Source organism: Trypanosoma rangeli (genome assembly GCF_003719475.1).
Source record: "Trypanosoma rangeli strain AM80 chromosome Unknown Tra_15.4_contig_00001, whole genome shotgun sequence".
NCBI lineage: Eukaryota > Euglenozoa > Kinetoplastea > Trypanosomatida > Trypanosomatidae > Trypanosoma > Trypanosoma rangeli.
The window spans coordinates 131989-148126 of NW_021705745.1; the positions used below are offsets into that span (position 1 = coordinate 131989).

The following is a 16138-nucleotide window of genomic DNA, read 5'->3' on the forward strand; positions in this document are numbered from 1 at the left end:
GGAGAGGGAGGAGGTTACTGGAAGGATAAACATGTTTGAAGTTTGGTTGTGATGCGGCGTATGTGCTTGTTTGTTTGTGTGTGTGTGTTGATGCTCGATATTATTTGTGCATATAATATAATATATAATGGTGTACCTTGTATTGCATGTCTTACTCTTTATTTATTTATTTAATTATTTTGTTTATTGTTTGCGTGTTTTTTTTTAATCTTTCACATTATCTTACCAGCGACAGTGACGCTTACAGAAATATTATTTGCCTCCAATAACTTCCCTATAGGCATCAGATTAAGTGGAAGAATAAGAAGAAAAGCGAGGGAAAATGTATGCAGGTTCGATGTTCACTTTTTACAAGGACCCCTATTGCAAACTTCCTGTTTTTGTGATGGGAGGGCGTGCCCGACGCTGCATCTTGTGGATCGGGGGGCAGTGTGAGTCTTTCCTCACCTTTGGCTACTTCCCAGAGCTAGTGAAAATGCTTGAGGGTGAGTGGTTGTTCGTGCAAACAGAGCTCGCGAGTTGCCGCGTTGGGTTTGGGGCACAAGACCACGTTCACGATGCTGAAGATGTGGACGATCTCCTCGAAATCCTTGTGAAGAAACATGGTATGGAGGAAGTTACCATATTCGGGACAAGTACGGGGGCTCAGGTGGTGTTTGAACTACTTGAGAATGGCCGCAACGCCCAGTTCATTACGCGTGTCGTTCTCCACGGCGTTGTATGCGATCCCGAGATGCCACTTTTCACGCCGAAGGGGGAGGCCGAACGAAAGGAAATTGTTACAAAGCTTCTCGAGGAGGGTCGACATGAAGACTCCCGTGCGATGGTAAATTATTACGATATCCCCATCACACCTGCCCGTCTCTCCAGCGGGGGATTTCCGACACTGCAGGAGGCTGTATGGTGCCCCTGCTTCCGCGGCGATACGGAAACGCTGCGAAAGTCACTCGGCCTGGTGAAGGTGCCGCTGCTACTCATGCTGGCACACCATGCGCAGTACAAGCCTACTGCTAAGGAGATTGAGCGCGTGATGCAGCTTGCCAAGGAGTACACTGATTGCCCACACGTCACAGTGGCCTATTTCAATGATACCTGTGACGAGCGGAGACGTGTGCTAAAGGCAGCGGAAGCTGAACACGTTGAGGCCATTGTGCAGTTTATCTTCGAGGAGGAAGAGAAGCGCAATAAGCAACTGGCACATCAGAAATTTCAAGCTGTGGAGAACGAAAAAAAACGGAAGTCAGTGCTGCAGGCCTCGGCTTTTGCGCAAAATATAATTAAACCTACTGCAGTGTAGTTATGTTTGTACGGAGCACTCATTGTTTTTCCACAATGTAAATTCACTTGACGAAATCCCTTTATCCCTCCTTTCTTTTTTTTCTTTTTTTTTTTTTCTTGACAATGAGCTGCCCATCCTTGTGAACTGTACTGAGTGTCTTCCCGTGTATGATGTATGTGTGCGTTTCACTCCCCGAGCGGAAAGGGACACGTCGCCAGAAACGGATTCACATGGGCGGAATTATTACTATATATATATATATATATATATATTTGTATTAGGGAGTTCTTCTCGCTTCTTGGATTTATGTTTTGCATCTCTATTGGTATTCGTTTCTTTTTTCAAACCTTTGCCTGCTTCTCCGTTGTCTCCATGTCTCACTTTTTCTCTTACTCCCTCTTCGGCTTTGAGCCAACAAGAATGGCTGGGCAGTTGAAGCGTGTGCAGAAGATGTCTTACGCGACTGGTGATGCACCCACAACCGTCCATAACTCCTCACAGAGCAGCAGCGGTGTTGACTGCCAGTGTGAGGAGGAACTGCAGTCGGCGACGGAATCGCCGGCTGTGTCGCATTATCCGTTAGGCTCGTGGGAGCGTCATCTGTTGGAGGAGCGACTTCGGGCCATGAAAGACTACGAGCGGGAACGATTATTGCAGGAGGAGCTAAATAAAGAGTGCACCTTTCAGCCCCGCTTGGGTATATCACGCGGCTATGAGAATGAAGTACACGGGAATTTTGCCTCCGCGGACTACAAACAACGACATGTGCCTGTATTTGAGCGTCTTACAAACCTTGCGAAGGAGCGTGAGGCCCGACTAGCGTTGATTGCTGAAGAAAAAAAGCGGAGTGAAGAAGAAGCATTGCAGCATGCTTTTCGCCCACGGGTGAACTCCGTTCCCGAGCAGCATGTGCCGTTTGCCTCAGATCGGACGAGGATTCCTGTAGAAGAGAGACTACTGCACTATGGAAAGTCCGTTGAGCAGAGTCGTCGTCTGTTACAGCAACAGCGGCAGCAAAAGGAGATGGAAGAATTGCGTCAAAAGGCCACGGTCCGGCGCACCCACAGCAATGTTTCAGGAGAGAAACCCCAAAGTGACATTGCGAAGCGTTCTAAACGGCTTCTTATAGAGCGTGAGACGCAGCGTGCGGTGGCGCAGCAAGCCCTGCTCAAGGAGCACAGCTTTTGTCCCAAGGTGTGTACCATGTCTGACGCCATTGATCGTACGTTGAAGGCGAATAAAAATGTGCGTGATCGGGGTTTGGCTCTCTATGAGGAGGGTATGCGCCGTCAACAGCAGCGTCATGCAGAGACGGTGCAGAGACAAATAAAAGAGTCTAACGGCTTGCACAAGCCTACCACCAACCCGCTTACGAAGAGCTGGATTCACCATGGACAACATAGAGGCTTATTCCAACAAGATTTTATTAGACGACAAAAGATTTACCAGCGTGTAAAGGAGGAGCATCAGCGAAACCTTGTCTCTGCTCTTGAACAGAGTGAACGAGCAGAGGTGCCGCGGGTCAGCCAGGAGATGATACAGCGACAGGTGGAGCGACTTTATCTGGGTGCGCAGGAGATTCGAGCAGAGGCAAAGAAACGCATAGAAGATAATATCAAGTCTCGCGAGTGCCCCTTCCGCCCTCAGTTAGCACCTGGAACCGCCTACGTTATTGCCCGCACACAACGCGAAGAGGATGTGGTGAAACGTCTCGCGTCTGCTCCCCGTGGTCGCTACGCTCGGCATCACTCTTTTTTTGAGACGACGTCTGTAGAGGAAAAAGAAGAGGATGGAGGGAGTCTCCCGCGCAAGTCCAAATGTGTCCACCCTGATGAGGCTGCCGAGTTTTATGATCGACAAAGGCAAGCCATGGAGGATCGAGAGATGCAACTACGCGAGCAGAAACAGCGCTTAGCGATGGAGGAGCTTTGCGCCTGTACATTTCGTCCGCGGACGTGCACAGACGAGTACTTGCATCGACGTCAAACACAAGCCACCCGTGAGGCGGCGCAGCAGCCTGTGGAAGCACGTGTGTCAGGGGTGTCGGCGTATTTGCAACGCCAGTCCGAGGCGAGGCGGCGGCTCAGGGAGCAGGAGTCAAGGTACAACAACCTTGGGCGGGGCCTCCAGTGCAACGGAGGTAACAGCACCGTCATTACGCCGTTTAACTTATCTAGCGGACGTGGAACGCGTCTTCACAGGTTAAGTTCGAGCTGGGATGAATTGAAGACGAGCGGTGGAGAGGAAGATGGTGGCCACTATCATGTCGATCCCTGCAGCAAGAACGGAACTTTTATGGCACTTCACGAGAAACTTGCAGAGACTTCTTCTAGGCCTCGTATGCGATGAGGAACATTTTTTTTTTTTTAAGGATGGTGAGGGGGAATAAAAATGGGGCAAGAAAGAGAAAGAGAGAGAGAGAGAAAAGGCGAGAGGTGCACATTCCTTGGGGTAGCTCTGGATGCCTTTCGTGTATGTTGTCCTTTTCAGTCAGTCAGTATTCTCATGTTAGTTTGCTTTGACTTCCCACTGTTTTTTTTTTATTTCTTGCCTTGAGTGCTTTCAAATGTAGCTGCGAGGAAAGTGACTCATTTTTGTGTTTTTTTTTGTTTCTCGTTTCTCCTGTCACTCTCTTGAACATATGACTATAATACACTAGTAACGCATGGCAACGCTCTCACAGGCCCGACTTGCTGGATGGGCCTCACGTTGGCTGACAGATGAACTTGTCGCACTGTCCAAAGCGGGCAATTGGGAAAGCGCCATGACCACATTGACGCAACTGCAACAGGCAAACATAGTGGAGAGCAATGTTTTTCACTACACCACCGTAATTAGTGCTTGTGGTCGGTCAGGAAAGTGGGAGGCGGCGATGTCTGTCTTTAAACACATGGTGAAGAACGACGTGAAGCCGAATGTTTATACTTACACGGCTCTTATTAGCGCATGTGCCGCTGCACAAAAACCGGACGTTGCGCTTCGGATGTATGCTCACATGAGACTGGCAGACGTTGCCCCAAATGTGCGGACAATGACGGCACTGGTGACTGCATGCGCCCGTTCTGGGCAATGGGAGCGGGCCAGAAAAATTTTGCGAGAGTGCGATGAGCTTTGCATCGCACCCAATGTCTTTACATACACCGCTGCAATAGAAGGATGCCACCGTGCGGGAGCTTGGAAACCCGCAGTGGAACTCCTTAACGAGATGCGCAACCCTCTAAACGTTCGTCCTAACGAGATCACATACAACACAGTCCTCGGGGCCTGTGCTGCGGCTTCCGCCCATGCGCCGGCGCTAAAGGTCTATGCAGCCATGGTAAGTGATGGGTATATGCCAGTGTCGTATACAAAGACACTTTTGACAGAGTTGTTTAAGAACACCGCTCTGGACGGACTAGCGGATGACTTGCAGGTGCGCAAGAGTAAATGGCGTGATGCAAATGCGCCAGATTCAGATCCTGCTGTCATCTTGGAGCTGTCCCGTGAAGAGGAAGCCAAGGAAGCGTAATAGACTGAGGCAGGAAAGGACACTTATTTCTTCGAAGATGCTGCGGGAGCGGATAGAAATTAGTGTAAGTGTGAGGAAGGGAAGAATCCACACGAACAAAAAAAAAAAGAAATGGTGTGGGGCTAGTGAAAAGTAACCTCTCTCTCACTTTGGTTGTGTTGACTGTTTCTTTCGTATTTTTTTAAAAAAATGTTAATTGAGGGCGTGTTGGTGCATTGCCCCCTCAGTGACGGGGAACGACGTTGACCACAAACACATCATTCTCCTTTTCTTTTGCCAATGGTGTGGTTTTTTTTTTCTTTATCAACATTATGACATGGCAAAAGTGTGGGGGAGTTGTGGCGGTGCGGCGAACTATGAGGAGCGGCGTAGGCGAGTTGGTCTGGGAGAATGCCCATACCGCACGCGAAGTGCGAGGTGTGGCTTTTCTTGGTATACCACAGGCAACAGACCCGGGTTGGGTAATGCGAAAACATGCGCTTCTTCGCGCAGAGTACCCGCAAAGTGCGCCGCCCCCAGCCACCGCAATGGAGGAAGTGGTAGAGGGAGGAAATGGAAATGCACTGATGCTTTTACCAACGGCAAAGCCGCGTGGTGAAAGTGAGGTGCCCATGACACAGAAGCGTGCGCGTGGCGAGGATGCTGTTATCTCCATCGATCCAAAGGTGTTGAAGAGCCGCATAACAGCCGTCTCCACCACAGCGCCAGCGGGCGTGCAAGATGATGAGACGTATGTGCCGCCTTCAACGTGGAAATTGTCAAAGGTGTTGGTGGGACACCGAGGGTGGGTTTGGTGTGCCGCGGTGGAGCCAAATAACTCATGGTTCGTAACAGGTGGTGGTGATGCTGTGGTGAAAGCCTGGGATCTGACGACGGGGGCGCTTAAACTCAATCTTACAGGGCACAAGGAGGCTGTGCGGGCTGTCTCGCTGAGTACGCTTTCACCCTACATGTTTAGCGGGAGCGACGATCACTCAGTGAAGTGTTGGGACCTTGAACGCAATGAAATTATACGGGACTTTCATGGACATAAGGGTTCAGTTCACTGCGTCGGCGCACATCCTTCGCTGGATATTGTTTTAAGTGGTGGAAGAGATAAAACTGTGCGAGTATGGGACATACGCACTCGCTCATGTGTGCACATTCTTGTGGGTCACAATGACAGTGTCATGTCCCTAGCAGTACAGCAGGCCGATCCACAGGTCATTTCTGGTGGAAGCGACGGCATGATTTACTTGTGGGACATCGCATCTGGACGTGCCTTTACTCGCCTGACGCGTCACAAGAAACCTGTACGAGGACTTGCTATCAACCGTCAAGGAACATTGACCTCCTGTGGGGCCGACCATATCCGTGTCTGGTCCCTTCCGAAGGGGGACTTTCTTTTCAACGCATCTGCGACTGCCGCTGGTGGGAGTAACAAAGATGAGGACGCGCCTGGGTGCCGCTGGAGCTGCTGCGCCTTTAGCCCTCGCAATGTGCTTGTGGTGGGGAGCCAGGAGGGAAGATTGGCATTTTATGATTGGGGACGTCCGCGTCGTCCGCCGTATCAGCTGGCTAAGACAAAATCCATTCCAGGCACACTCCCCGGTGAAGGTGGCATTAACGACGTCGTGTTCGATGCGTCAGGGTCACGCATGATCACTGCGGAGAGTGACAAGAGCGTAAAGGTTTGGCGATCCAAAGAGTAAAATGACAGACGGGAAAAACAACAACAAAGGAACGATGATATTGAGAAAGGTGGATGATTTTCTTGGTTTAACCTGTTTGTTGCCCTTGTTGCCTCCTTCTTTTCAATTGCGTGGCCTTTGTTTCTTTTTGTTTTTGTTTGTTTGTTTGTGTGTGTTTTTTTTTGTTTTTATCATCTTCCTCCTTACAGAAGATGACTGCGTCAAGCAATCCTAATGTGCTTCACGTCCTCGTCGTCGGTGATACGGGCGTAGGGAAGACGCTACTTTTGCGGCGCCTGCATCAAGTGGCTTTTCCGGGTGAAGACGCCTTGGCCTCCACATGGGGCCCTACTACTGGATTTCATGTGGAGGTGGTTCGTAACACCCACCAGCAAGGCTCTGCGTTCTCTTCAAGTGGTCAAGTTGCGGCACCCTGTGTTGCATTTATTGAACTTGGTGGTAACCGGAATTTTGGTCCCAGCAGTCAATTTCCCATTGGTCTTATGTCTTTTGATGGTGTCATTTTCGTTTACGACGAGCAGAATGCCAACAGTGCAATCGGGCTTAGTTATTGGTATGACGATTTGAAGAGTTACGGCATTGTAGGGAATAACGGGGGTGCTAAAGTGATGCTTCTTGAGGTGGCGTTGTCGCCGTCAGTGCTGAATCCTTCAAATGTCACCAACAACCTTCCGGATGAACTTCTTGGGGCGTATCTGCAGAGAAATGTCAATGAACCTTCGCTGTGGAGGCGACTTGTGCAAAAAGTACGCGGCTCAGCTGTCCGGTGGGTGGGCACATCGCGGCTGCGTGTTAGAGACTTTCAACAACACCAGGGCAGCTTTCGTGTGCGGGTCGTTGTTGTACTTTATTACTGGGCGGCAAAACTTGAAAACGTGTTGCTTTTTTTAGTGGCTGTGATCCTGTTTGGACCATATCAGCAAGCTGTTCGACTGCGATGTCCATCGGTGGCCGAATCCTTGATGATGATATCATCGGATGTTCGTGGCACCCAAACAGTCTTGTCGTGTCCCCTATTTGACCAACTGGCGTTTGAGGCATCGGCTCTGGAGAAACTGATGTTGTTTGTTGATTCACTGAGGCATGACTAACATTTTGTTGTGTGTTTCTGTGCTTACTCTCTCTCTCTCTCTCTTTACTCAAAACCTTCTTTCTTTGTGTTGGAGGTGTTGTTGTTGTTTTGTTTTTTTTAAATATATGCCGTCAATACACATATGTAGAGCTACACACGTGTATGTGGATGTTTTTGTTTTGTCGTTGTCTGGTTTGTTTCCTCTTTCCTTGCCTCTCATGTCTTTTTTGTTTGTTTGTTTGTTTGCAAGTTTGGGAGGACGAAACGAATTGGGCCCTTGTGGTGGAATCCCAGGCAATTAGGATTAGCTGCAAGAGGATGAACTCCGGTTTGACAGCCTCGTCACGGGTGTCGCCGGAGCTCGCTTCCATCATTGCATACATGGGGCAACATGTCCCGCTAGCTCTTGTGGCGGCCAGTCCCTCTGCCCGATTTGAGGCGGAGCTTGTCGGGTACGTCATCGGGAATGTTCATGTTTCGTGCCGTTTTGGCTCTGCCCGTTGCAACGGGCAGAGCCAAAACCGGGAGGAGTTAGTCCTCAAGGTGGGTGTTTCTCGAAGCTTTGATCTACTGTTCCTCAACCTTTGGTGGTTCGAGCGCCATCGGGCTGTCTCGCTTGTGTTAGATCACATTGATAGACAGAACTTCCTGTTGTTTCAACGTTTCAGTAAATGTTTGAACCTGCGGGAGGTGAAGTTGCTCAACTCTGTCGTAGCTTGTGATGTGATGCATGTCATGTCTACGTGCCGTGAGTTAGAGAAACTCACGGTTCGACAGTGCTTCGGTGATGCAGAGGTGAGCCTCTGCGGGGTGACGCCAATCCTCAACAACCGTGCCACAGAGAAGCGTGAGGTCTCGAAGTTTTACATCTCCGGTGTCACAAACCTTGGGGTTTTGTCAAATCTGCGTCACCTCACCCTGTCTAATACGCCGCTGAGTGAAACGATGATGCCATATTTCTCTGAGTGTGTCGGTTTAGAGCGTGTTGTGGTGGATTCATGCCGAGGTCTGAAGTCGTTGGAGTGTTTTGCTTCTCTTCAGCGTTTGACGGAGTTATATCTATTAAACTTGGGCATCACAGAGGAGGGTCTTGCCTCCATTAGTCGATGCACCTCACTGCAACATATACAGCTTGATAACTGCATGAAACTTCATAGTCTTAATTGTCTTGAAACCCTAGTTGGTCTGCGAACGCTTGATGTTTCACGGAACCGAATCTGCGATGACGGAATCAGAAGTTTAGGTAACTGTAAGAATTTGGAGGAACTTCGACTTGTCTCGTTGCGTTGCCTGTGGACCGTAAAGTCGCTTGGGCTCCTTGATAACCTTGCTGAGTTGGACCTCACAGACAACTGCGTCACAAACGAGGGTTGTGCGGCTCTAACGAGCTGTTGTCAGCTTCAGCACCTCAAACTTGCTTCGTGTCGCTGCGTGTCGGATGTGCGTTGGATTTGTGCCTTGACGTCTCTTCGGTCTTTAGATTTGTCAAGAACGTGCCTGAGAAGTCCTGAGCTGCAGGTGCTGAAGGCGTGTCAACAGCTGGAAGAACTCCATCTTGCTTCCTGTGGCGGCGTAAACGAGGCCTCCTTTGTCGAAGGTTTGATATCTCTTAGATACTTGGATCTTTCTGATACTGGCTTAAACGATGCTGGGACGCAACCGCTGCGACAATGTACAGCGCTGACCTTTCTTTCACTGCGGGACTGCCGCCTTGTGACGGATGTGCATTTTTTGGAGCCGCTGAGGAACCTGCTCAGCTTGAATCTGGAGGGCACGGAGGTAGTGGACGCCAGCATTGTCCCGCTGATTCACTGCAAAGAGTTGGAGTTCCTTTCACTTCGTTATTGCCTTTTTTTGACTGATGTCCGTTGTTTGCGTGAATTGAAGGTGCTCAGGTCGTTGGATATTTCTGGCACATACGTCACTGATGAGGGGGTGTCAGATGTCTCGCAGTGCATCTCATTGGAACGGATTAACCTTGGGGGATGTTTCCTCATTACCCACCTTGAGTTTCTTCGTCCCTTGAGTGCCTTGAAACATGTGACGGCAGATCGCACGAATGTAGTGGATGTGACCGGCTTGGGAGGGACCGGGTCTGTGCGGGAGTTATCGCTTGCCGACTGCAAACGGCTGGGGCCGATGGGTCCGTTGGAGGCCCCACGCCTGCTGGATCTTTTGCTGAAAAAGAGCACCATCACTGACGGTGGGATGCGGGGTCTCTTGGTGCACTGTCATTCCCTCCGACGTCTTTACCTCCAACATTGCCCCTTCATCACGGAACTGAGTGCTGTCGCACAACTGCCTTCCCTTACGGAACTTTTGGTGCGGAATATAAAAATAACGAATGAATCTGTTGTTTTTGTGGCGCGTTGTGTGTCGTTGGAAATATTGCTGCTAGCGGAGTGCGTTGATGTCACGGATGTAAATAGTCTCCAACATTTGCGCCGACTGGTAGAGTTGGATCTTTCAAAGACAGGTGTCACCTCTGAGGGAATTGTGGGTCTGGCACGCTGCCATAGCTTAAAGAAGTTGAACCTCAGCGACTGCCGTTACGTCACGGATGTGAACTGTCTTGGAGAACTGCATGTATTGCTGGAGCTTCGTTTGGAGCGAACCAGACTCACAGACAGTGGCATTGTGGGACTATGCCACTGTATGCAGCTTGAAACCCTCACACTCACAAAGTGCAGCCAAATCAAAAACGTGGAAAAGCTTCAGAACTCTCTAACGCGCCTGGTAACCTTTGACGTGTACGGCACCTCCGTCGAGGCCTCTCGCCGATATCTTGGTGTGGGCCAACGCATCCAGCATGCGTGTGTTGTTCTCTGAGCCTGTAGAGGCGGCTGTGGAGTGACGGATGTTGTCCTAACCACCTTCATGGTTACAGGCAATGTGTCGCTTTGTCGCAAACAGAATATGTGAGGAGGAAGCAATTGCAACAAACGCCAAGATCAAGGGGGGGGGGGAAGCAGCAACAACAATAATGTGACTTCAGTGTTGGGGGTTGCTGCTAGTGGCACAGGGCCGTACGCAATGCCGCATGCGGACAGACGCGTACCGGCGAGGGGGAAGGACAGGGAAGCCGTGTTACTCTTCCCAGTTCCAGTGGTAACGAAACAAGCATATTATAACAAGAAACGAAGTTGTTTTATTTATTTATTATGTGCCAGTGTTATTATTATTATATATATATATATATATATTTTTTGGTTTCCTTGTCCCTCTTCTTTCTCTGTTTTCGGCAACCTCTCCCTTTCTCACCGCTGATCGTGTCGGTGTGAAAAACGGGGAGAAGTCACCCAACGAGATTCAAAGATAAATTATGTTTGTTTGGTGGTGTGTGACTTCTCGACAACATCGAGTTTGCATCTGCAGTCTGCTCTATGTTTTACCCTCACAACTATCACGTGCGGGCGCCCTCGAAGCCGCTCCTTGACAGTACTGCCACCACAACCTACACACACAAGCACATAATGTTCTTTATTTATTTATTTATTTCTTTCTTTCTTTCTTTTACCTGTCGTGTGGGTTACTGGAGTTGATTGTGAGCTACGCCCCACTCTTCCTCCCCGTATTAGGATGGATATGTCAATCACTGTACAGCTTGTCTTTGCACCGACCGGGTGCCAATTTCCGGTGGAAGTGAAACACCCGCGATCCTCCCCTGTTTTTACCAGTTCCTCGTTGGCATCGTCGTCACCGGGGAGCTTTTCTCAGTCGTCAAAGATATTTGTCTCCGATATTGTGTCATGTGTCAACAGTTGCAAGGTTGCCTCACCACTCAGTGGGGATACGGAGAGAAATGTGAAGATTTACGTCGAGTTGTTTGACTACACCACGCTGCGGCCTCTTTTAACCAATGAGCCAGTGGTAGACGGGCAAAAGCTGCTGCTATTTGTGCCGGCTCTTGTGGCTGATTCGCTGGCCGAGCAGCTGCTCCATCAGTGGGGTCAAACCGCCCCCGGTGACCAAGGCATTCATACAGACGAGAAAGAGCGCTGGAAGAACCTGCGGCAAGCGATTTTGGCGCTTAATGCCCCTCAAAAACTTCATCAGGAGCTCATGGAAAAGGAGATGGAAGACTGCGTTCAACTTCTTGAATTCGCCACTACTCAGTTAAATGCGGCGAAGGAAAATATACCTCATGTGTTAGCGGGCATGAAAGACATGAGGTTGTTTTATGACCCTGAAGTGCCACTAACATCCCTTGCAGAACGAAAGCACCTTGATGCTGCGGTGCGGACGGGGGAAAAAAAACTACAAGAGGCGGCGACTCTTCTTGAAAGTGTGCAAGCCATGGTCCCTGCCGTTATTGAGGCCATCAACGCCGAAGCGCAAGTCAGTGAGAATGTTGAAAAAACACCAGCGTGGAAAACATTTTTGCCATCGACCATGGATGGACGTGAGGAGGTGGCCGTTACGACATTAATGTATGAAGTTGACCGCAAGGTCCAGGTGGTGCTTGGCATTGTGGAGAACATAGTCAAACTCACGAAGCAATTGAAACGGTGTCGACACTACGCTTCAGCCGTTCTGAACCATGTGGTGGAGCAACACAATAAATTGTGCCTCCTTCCGCAGGGAATGGAGGCTGCTAAAGAAGTGGTGCATCGCCGCATTATTTTACGACGCGCTATCCGTCGCATGTTGGTACCTTTGGAGGTGGAGTACCATGCGACAGAGCGTATTATTCACAAATTTACAGAGAACTGGAGTCAATTGCTACCAGATAACCTCTACAGGGCCGTATCAACCCCTTTGCCACCTTTGTATCCTCCAGATGACTTTATTGCAAACGACATGGACCGTCTTTTTCTTGATGTTGAAGATGATGAAACAGAGAGACTGTTGAACGCCATTAACGCGTCGTCTTCATCGAAAGGTCAATGTAATCAAATGACTGAAAGGAGTTTGAAGGAGGCAGAGGAGAAACTGCAACGGTGTGAAACAGTGTTGGAGAATGCGCAGAAGGAAAATACGGAACTTGAGGAGTTGAAGTGAATGAAGGTCTCCTCGGTATCCACCGCACAGGCCCCGTTGAAAAGAGAACAGGCGGTATAGGATACATAGAATGGGGATGTAGAAGCGTGCAGCCCTACGGTGCTGCCTGGAATAAGTACAGACGTGTGTGTGTGCGTGTTTCTTCTTTCCTCATTTGCGTTTGTGCACGCGTTTTTTTTTTTTTGTGTGTGTGTTTTACTCGTATTTTGTTGAATGCAGTAGGGTGATAGTATTCTTCTCTCTCTACCCCGTCCCTCCCACCCTTTTGTTTTGTTTTGCATGTTCATAGTTCATTCTTGGGGTGCGGGGACGAGACTTGAATTGCTGCTTTTGTTTCATTTCTGCTCGCTTGTGGTTGCTGTTCTTTGGGCGTGGTGGATAAAGTGGGAAAAACTGACCTTTGCGCCATATTATTGCTGCAGTGTTTTGTTGTGTTTTTTATTTATTTTGCGTCTGCGTCTGCGGGGGGTATATTTTGCCCGTTGGCCTCGGACCATCTTTGCGACTGCTATTTGTCATCACCAACGGCGGGAATATTTTCCTCGACCTCCGCACGGAAGGGGAGACGCGGCTATTCTCCCCCAATTTTGCCTTCACAATGCCTTGCCGCGAGGCACACGCTTCGAGGGCCCAGCCCTCCAACACAGCTTTGTCCTTCCTACACGGAACGCGGGGTAAAGATGCTGAAAGCACCTCCCTCCCTCTTGTCAGTGTTTGGTGGTTATGAGCACCACGGAGTTGCCTTGGACTATCTCTCCCTCTCCCCCATATATACATATACACGATATATATATATATGTAATGATATTGAGTGAATAGTCATTTACATGTGGCCGTAAAGACAACACGTAGTGAAATACAAAATGACTATTTTTTTTCTCATTTTTCTGACGTAAATGAAAAGGTTGGACACATACCATTTTCGTTTTGTGTGTGTGTGTTGTTTTTTTTTTTTTTAGAATAGGGAGGAGCAGGGTGTGTGTTTATTAGGCGGTTTATTGTTACTGTTGTGTGTGGGTGAGGGCGAAATGGACGACAGCAGGAGGAAAAGGGAGTTGGGGAAGGAGAGGGGAAGAGACAAGCTACTTATGGTGCCTCCACTGTTTGCCATCAACGTCTGCATTGTATCACCCTCCTTTGACGCGGCCGCGATCCCGCTCTCGTGGTCCTTGTGCCCTTCAGAAGGCCATGCCGGCATGCGGTGGGAAAAGGAGCGATCGTACCGACTCGTGGGCCTCGAGGAGAGGGTGCTGCATCGCGGCTACGGCTACCCACACTGCACAGTAGCGCAGCTTAGCATCCGACCTTCTGATTTGGACGCGCTACGAAGTGTGGTGCGGGAAATTTGGGTTACCATGAAGGAATCGATGGAACGACTAGATGCAACACTGAAGTTGGCTGCACTGGAGAATGGGCCTGTGTTCGCCACAACTGCAGATGGGACTGAGGTGCGTCTTCCCAGCATCAAAATTGTGTGTTCGGAGACCCTCCTTGCGTTGCATGAAAACATTGTTCGTGCTATTCGCCCCTTTCATGTGCCACCCACCACGCTAGAGGTCGGGAAGGCCGCTTTTCATCCCTCATTTCCTACTGATAACGCCGTAACAGTGGAGTGGCTGAAAAAATACCTCTCGGAGCACTCCCTCGAAGCGTACAATCCACACGTCACTCTCGGGGCATCCACGGTGAAGTCGTTGGCCTCCTCCTCCTTTTTCAAACCCACCGCCGTGCCGTGGAGAAACTGCCGTCTCGTCGTTAGCCGAATGGGTAATTATTGCTCATGTTTTGAGGTTTATGATTGATATGAGGGTGAAACGTGCAGAGACATTTTGTTGTGCGGGCTTGGAAGCAGCTCGGGTGCGGCAGCATCTGCTGCGATGGAGCCCTTGAGAAGTATATGACTAGACGACGGGTCTTGCTCCGTCGTTGAGGAGCGTATGACTCACATTGGCGGTGGTAGCGCAATTACGCGATGTTTTGGCGGGAATGGGACATGTGTGGGTATCATCTAGCCGTACAACAGTGTCACGAAGGAGGGAAAAACATTCAAAAAAAAAAAAAGGGGGGGGGGGAAGCCAAGTGTGAGTTGCCTACTGCGCAATTCCGCGGGCGCATCTATAATTACATCGCAAAATCGCGTTCAAATGTGTGTTGCCCCCTTTTTTTTGTTGTTGTTGGTTTGTTTGTTTCCTCTACGGCTGTCTTTGTTGCTCCTCCATTATCCCGTTACCGGTGCCTGCTGCGGTGTGGGATATTATTATTTTTTGATTCTTGTGCATATACCCATGTGTGCGCATATGGCTGATGGAAGGGGCATAAAAAAACAAGTTGGGAACCAACAATTTTTTGGGCGTGTGCGTGTGTAGAATAAATCCGCGAAAATGCCGACAGCTGCAAGCATTGTTTCAGCGATGGCCACCATTGCAACTATCGGCATGGTTGGCTCCCCAGTTGTCACGGTGAGAAAAATGGAACACCAGCGCTCTGTGGGAATTATGACGCCAACCTTCTTCTGTGCACAGTTGGTGAACTGCGTAATGTGGTCCATTTATGGCGTCTTGCGCTCTTCTTTGGCCATTGTTGTTTGCGGTGTTGTTGGGAACGCCGTCGCAACGTACTGCCTACTTGTTTTCCTCGCCGTTGCTCGTCTAGAGGAGAAGTCAGGGCACCGCCTCGCAAGTACGACGTACAAAAAGTCCTTGTTGAGTGTCACGTTCGCCCTGTGTGCTATTGCCGGTGTTTCCGCCCTAATTGTGGTCCTCGCGGCCATTAGCCCTCACAGTGCTGCGGTCGTAAATGGCCTGCTGGGAGCATGCACCAGCGTTTATATGCTCGGCTCCCCCCTCGCCCTTGCAGGTGCTATCGTCAAGAACAAGAACGCGGAAGGATTGGCCCCCATAACCATGGGGTTTGGGTTGGCCAACGCTTCGCTTTGGGTGCTGTCAGGGGCGTTGGTGGGTGACTTCTTTATTGTAGTACCAAATGTTTTGGGAGCACTCGCGTGCTGTCTTCAGTTCGCACTTTTATTCAGGTACGGGAGGCGCGCTAGCGAAGCAGTCGCCGTGAAAACGGCCATCGCACCGCTGCCTTTTACAGAGTGCTGAATATATCGAAACCACAAACCGTTTGCTTCCAACTTCCTCACTACTATCGATGGGGGGCTGCTTGGCTTGCGTGCCGTTTTTGTTTATGTTTTTGCTGGCGTGATTTTTCCTGCCGCTTGATCGTTTTTTCCCCCCGTTTTTTTCCGCCACCATGGGGCCCGGGCGCGCTTATGCCAGGGGGAGGCGCTATGCCACCGCGAGACCCGTGTGCTTCCAAATCCGCGTCAGCATTCGGTGGTCGAGACCGCGCGCGGCCCGAGAATGTTTTCCACACCCTTCGTTGCGAGGGCGGTGAAGCTGCTGTTCTCCCTCATCCCGTTGCGGGACGCGCGCGCCGCTCCGCATCCCACCCGGCGCGGGGCGGCGTGCCTCACAACCAGGCCGGAATCGTCTGAATTGCAGTTGCGCCCGGAGGCCGGCAGAGTTGGCAGCGTTCCCGTGCGCGGAGCAGCCCCGCATTTGGCCAGCTGCAGACTGGCAGCC

The 16138-nt window shown here is 50.1% G+C and overlaps 10 protein-coding genes across 10 annotated transcripts in view, besides 15 other annotated features; 9 read left to right on the plus strand and 1 right to left on the minus strand.

The window, feature by feature from the left end:
- The first annotated feature begins 58 nt into the window (after positions 1 to 58).
- Positions 59 to 88: a microsatellite.
- A 69-nt stretch (positions 89 to 157) lies between these two features.
- Positions 158 to 188: a microsatellite.
- Positions 189 to 322: 134 nt separating this feature from the next.
- Positions 323 to 1297, plus strand: TraAM80_00061 (putative radial spoke protein 3; the record flags this gene model as incomplete). Its single annotated transcript, XM_029377156.1, has 1 exon — positions 323 to 1297. One exon carries the CDS (start codon positions 323 to 325, stop codon positions 1295 to 1297), a length of 975 nt encoding a protein of 324 aa, XP_029243046.1.
- A 71-nt stretch (positions 1298 to 1368) lies between these two features.
- Positions 1369 to 1397: a microsatellite.
- A 129-nt stretch (positions 1398 to 1526) lies between these two features.
- Positions 1527 to 1551: a microsatellite.
- Positions 1552 to 1585: 34 nt separating this feature from the next.
- Positions 1586 to 3628, plus strand: TraAM80_00062 (200 kDa antigen p200; the record flags this gene model as incomplete). Its single annotated transcript, XM_029377157.1, has 1 exon — positions 1586 to 3628. The coding sequence occupies one exon, from the start codon at positions 1586 to 1588 to the stop codon at positions 3626 to 3628; it is 2043 nt and encodes a 680-aa protein (XP_029243047.1).
- A 50-nt stretch (positions 3629 to 3678) lies between these two features.
- Positions 3679 to 3714: a sequence feature (GA-rich).
- Positions 3715 to 3944: 230 nt separating this feature from the next.
- Positions 3945 to 4787, plus strand: TraAM80_00063 (uncharacterized protein; the record flags this gene model as incomplete). The annotated part of the gene is made up of 1 exon (XM_029377158.1): positions 3945 to 4787. The coding sequence occupies one exon, from the start codon at positions 3945 to 3947 to the stop codon at positions 4785 to 4787; it is 843 nt and encodes a 280-aa protein (XP_029243048.1).
- Positions 4788 to 5098: 311 nt separating this feature from the next.
- On the plus strand, positions 5099 to 6478 carry TraAM80_00064 (pleiotropic regulator 1; the record flags this gene model as incomplete). The annotated part of the gene is made up of 1 exon (XM_029377159.1): positions 5099 to 6478. One exon carries the CDS (start codon positions 5099 to 5101, stop codon positions 6476 to 6478), a length of 1380 nt encoding a protein of 459 aa, XP_029243049.1.
- A 116-nt stretch (positions 6479 to 6594) lies between these two features.
- Positions 6595 to 6645: a microsatellite.
- A 24-nt stretch (positions 6646 to 6669) lies between these two features.
- On the plus strand, positions 6670 to 7569 carry TraAM80_00065 (putative heat shock protein HslVU, ATPase subunit HslU; the record flags this gene model as incomplete). The annotated part of the gene is made up of 1 exon (XM_029377160.1): positions 6670 to 7569. The coding sequence occupies one exon, from the start codon at positions 6670 to 6672 to the stop codon at positions 7567 to 7569; it is 900 nt and encodes a 299-aa protein (XP_029243050.1).
- Positions 7570 to 7595: 26 nt separating this feature from the next.
- Positions 7596 to 7613: a microsatellite.
- A 20-nt stretch (positions 7614 to 7633) lies between these two features.
- Positions 7634 to 7669: a microsatellite.
- Positions 7670 to 7723: 54 nt separating this feature from the next.
- Positions 7724 to 7804: a microsatellite.
- A 64-nt stretch (positions 7805 to 7868) lies between these two features.
- Positions 7869 to 10379, plus strand: TraAM80_00066 (uncharacterized protein; the record flags this gene model as incomplete). The annotated part of the gene is made up of 1 exon (XM_029377161.1): positions 7869 to 10379. The coding sequence occupies one exon, from the start codon at positions 7869 to 7871 to the stop codon at positions 10377 to 10379; it is 2511 nt and encodes an 836-aa protein (XP_029243051.1).
- Positions 10380 to 10698: 319 nt separating this feature from the next.
- Positions 10699 to 10723: a microsatellite.
- Positions 10724 to 10753: a microsatellite.
- Positions 10754 to 11026: 273 nt separating this feature from the next.
- Positions 11027 to 11064: a microsatellite.
- A 65-nt stretch (positions 11065 to 11129) lies between these two features.
- On the plus strand, positions 11130 to 12551 carry TraAM80_00067 (RNA helicase; the record flags this gene model as incomplete). The annotated part of the gene is made up of 1 exon (XM_029377162.1): positions 11130 to 12551. One exon carries the CDS (start codon positions 11130 to 11132, stop codon positions 12549 to 12551), a length of 1422 nt encoding a protein of 473 aa, XP_029243052.1.
- Positions 12552 to 12973: 422 nt separating this feature from the next.
- Positions 12974 to 13001: a microsatellite.
- Positions 13002 to 13318: 317 nt separating this feature from the next.
- Positions 13319 to 13359: a microsatellite.
- Positions 13360 to 13579: 220 nt separating this feature from the next.
- TraAM80_00068 (uncharacterized protein) lies at positions 13580 to 14353 on the plus strand (the record flags this gene model as incomplete). Its single annotated transcript, XM_029377163.1, has 1 exon — positions 13580 to 14353. One exon carries the CDS (start codon positions 13580 to 13582, stop codon positions 14351 to 14353), a length of 774 nt encoding a protein of 257 aa, XP_029243053.1.
- A 358-nt stretch (positions 14354 to 14711) lies between these two features.
- Positions 14712 to 14740: a microsatellite.
- A 192-nt stretch (positions 14741 to 14932) lies between these two features.
- Positions 14933 to 15655, plus strand: TraAM80_00069 (solute carrier family 50 (sugar transporter); the record flags this gene model as incomplete). Its single annotated transcript, XM_029377164.1, has 1 exon — positions 14933 to 15655. The coding sequence occupies one exon, from the start codon at positions 14933 to 14935 to the stop codon at positions 15653 to 15655; it is 723 nt and encodes a 240-aa protein (XP_029243054.1).
- A 186-nt stretch (positions 15656 to 15841) lies between these two features.
- The window catches only part of TraAM80_00070 (uncharacterized protein), a gene marked incomplete at both ends in the record, with an annotated part of 369 nt that continues 72 nt past the window's right edge, over positions 15842 to 16138 (minus strand). Inside the window, one exon of the mRNA XM_029377165.1 lies at positions 15842 to 16138. This exon is cut by the window's right edge and continues 72 nt beyond it. Coding sequence (XP_029243055.1) covers positions 15842 to 16138 — 297 coding nt within the window.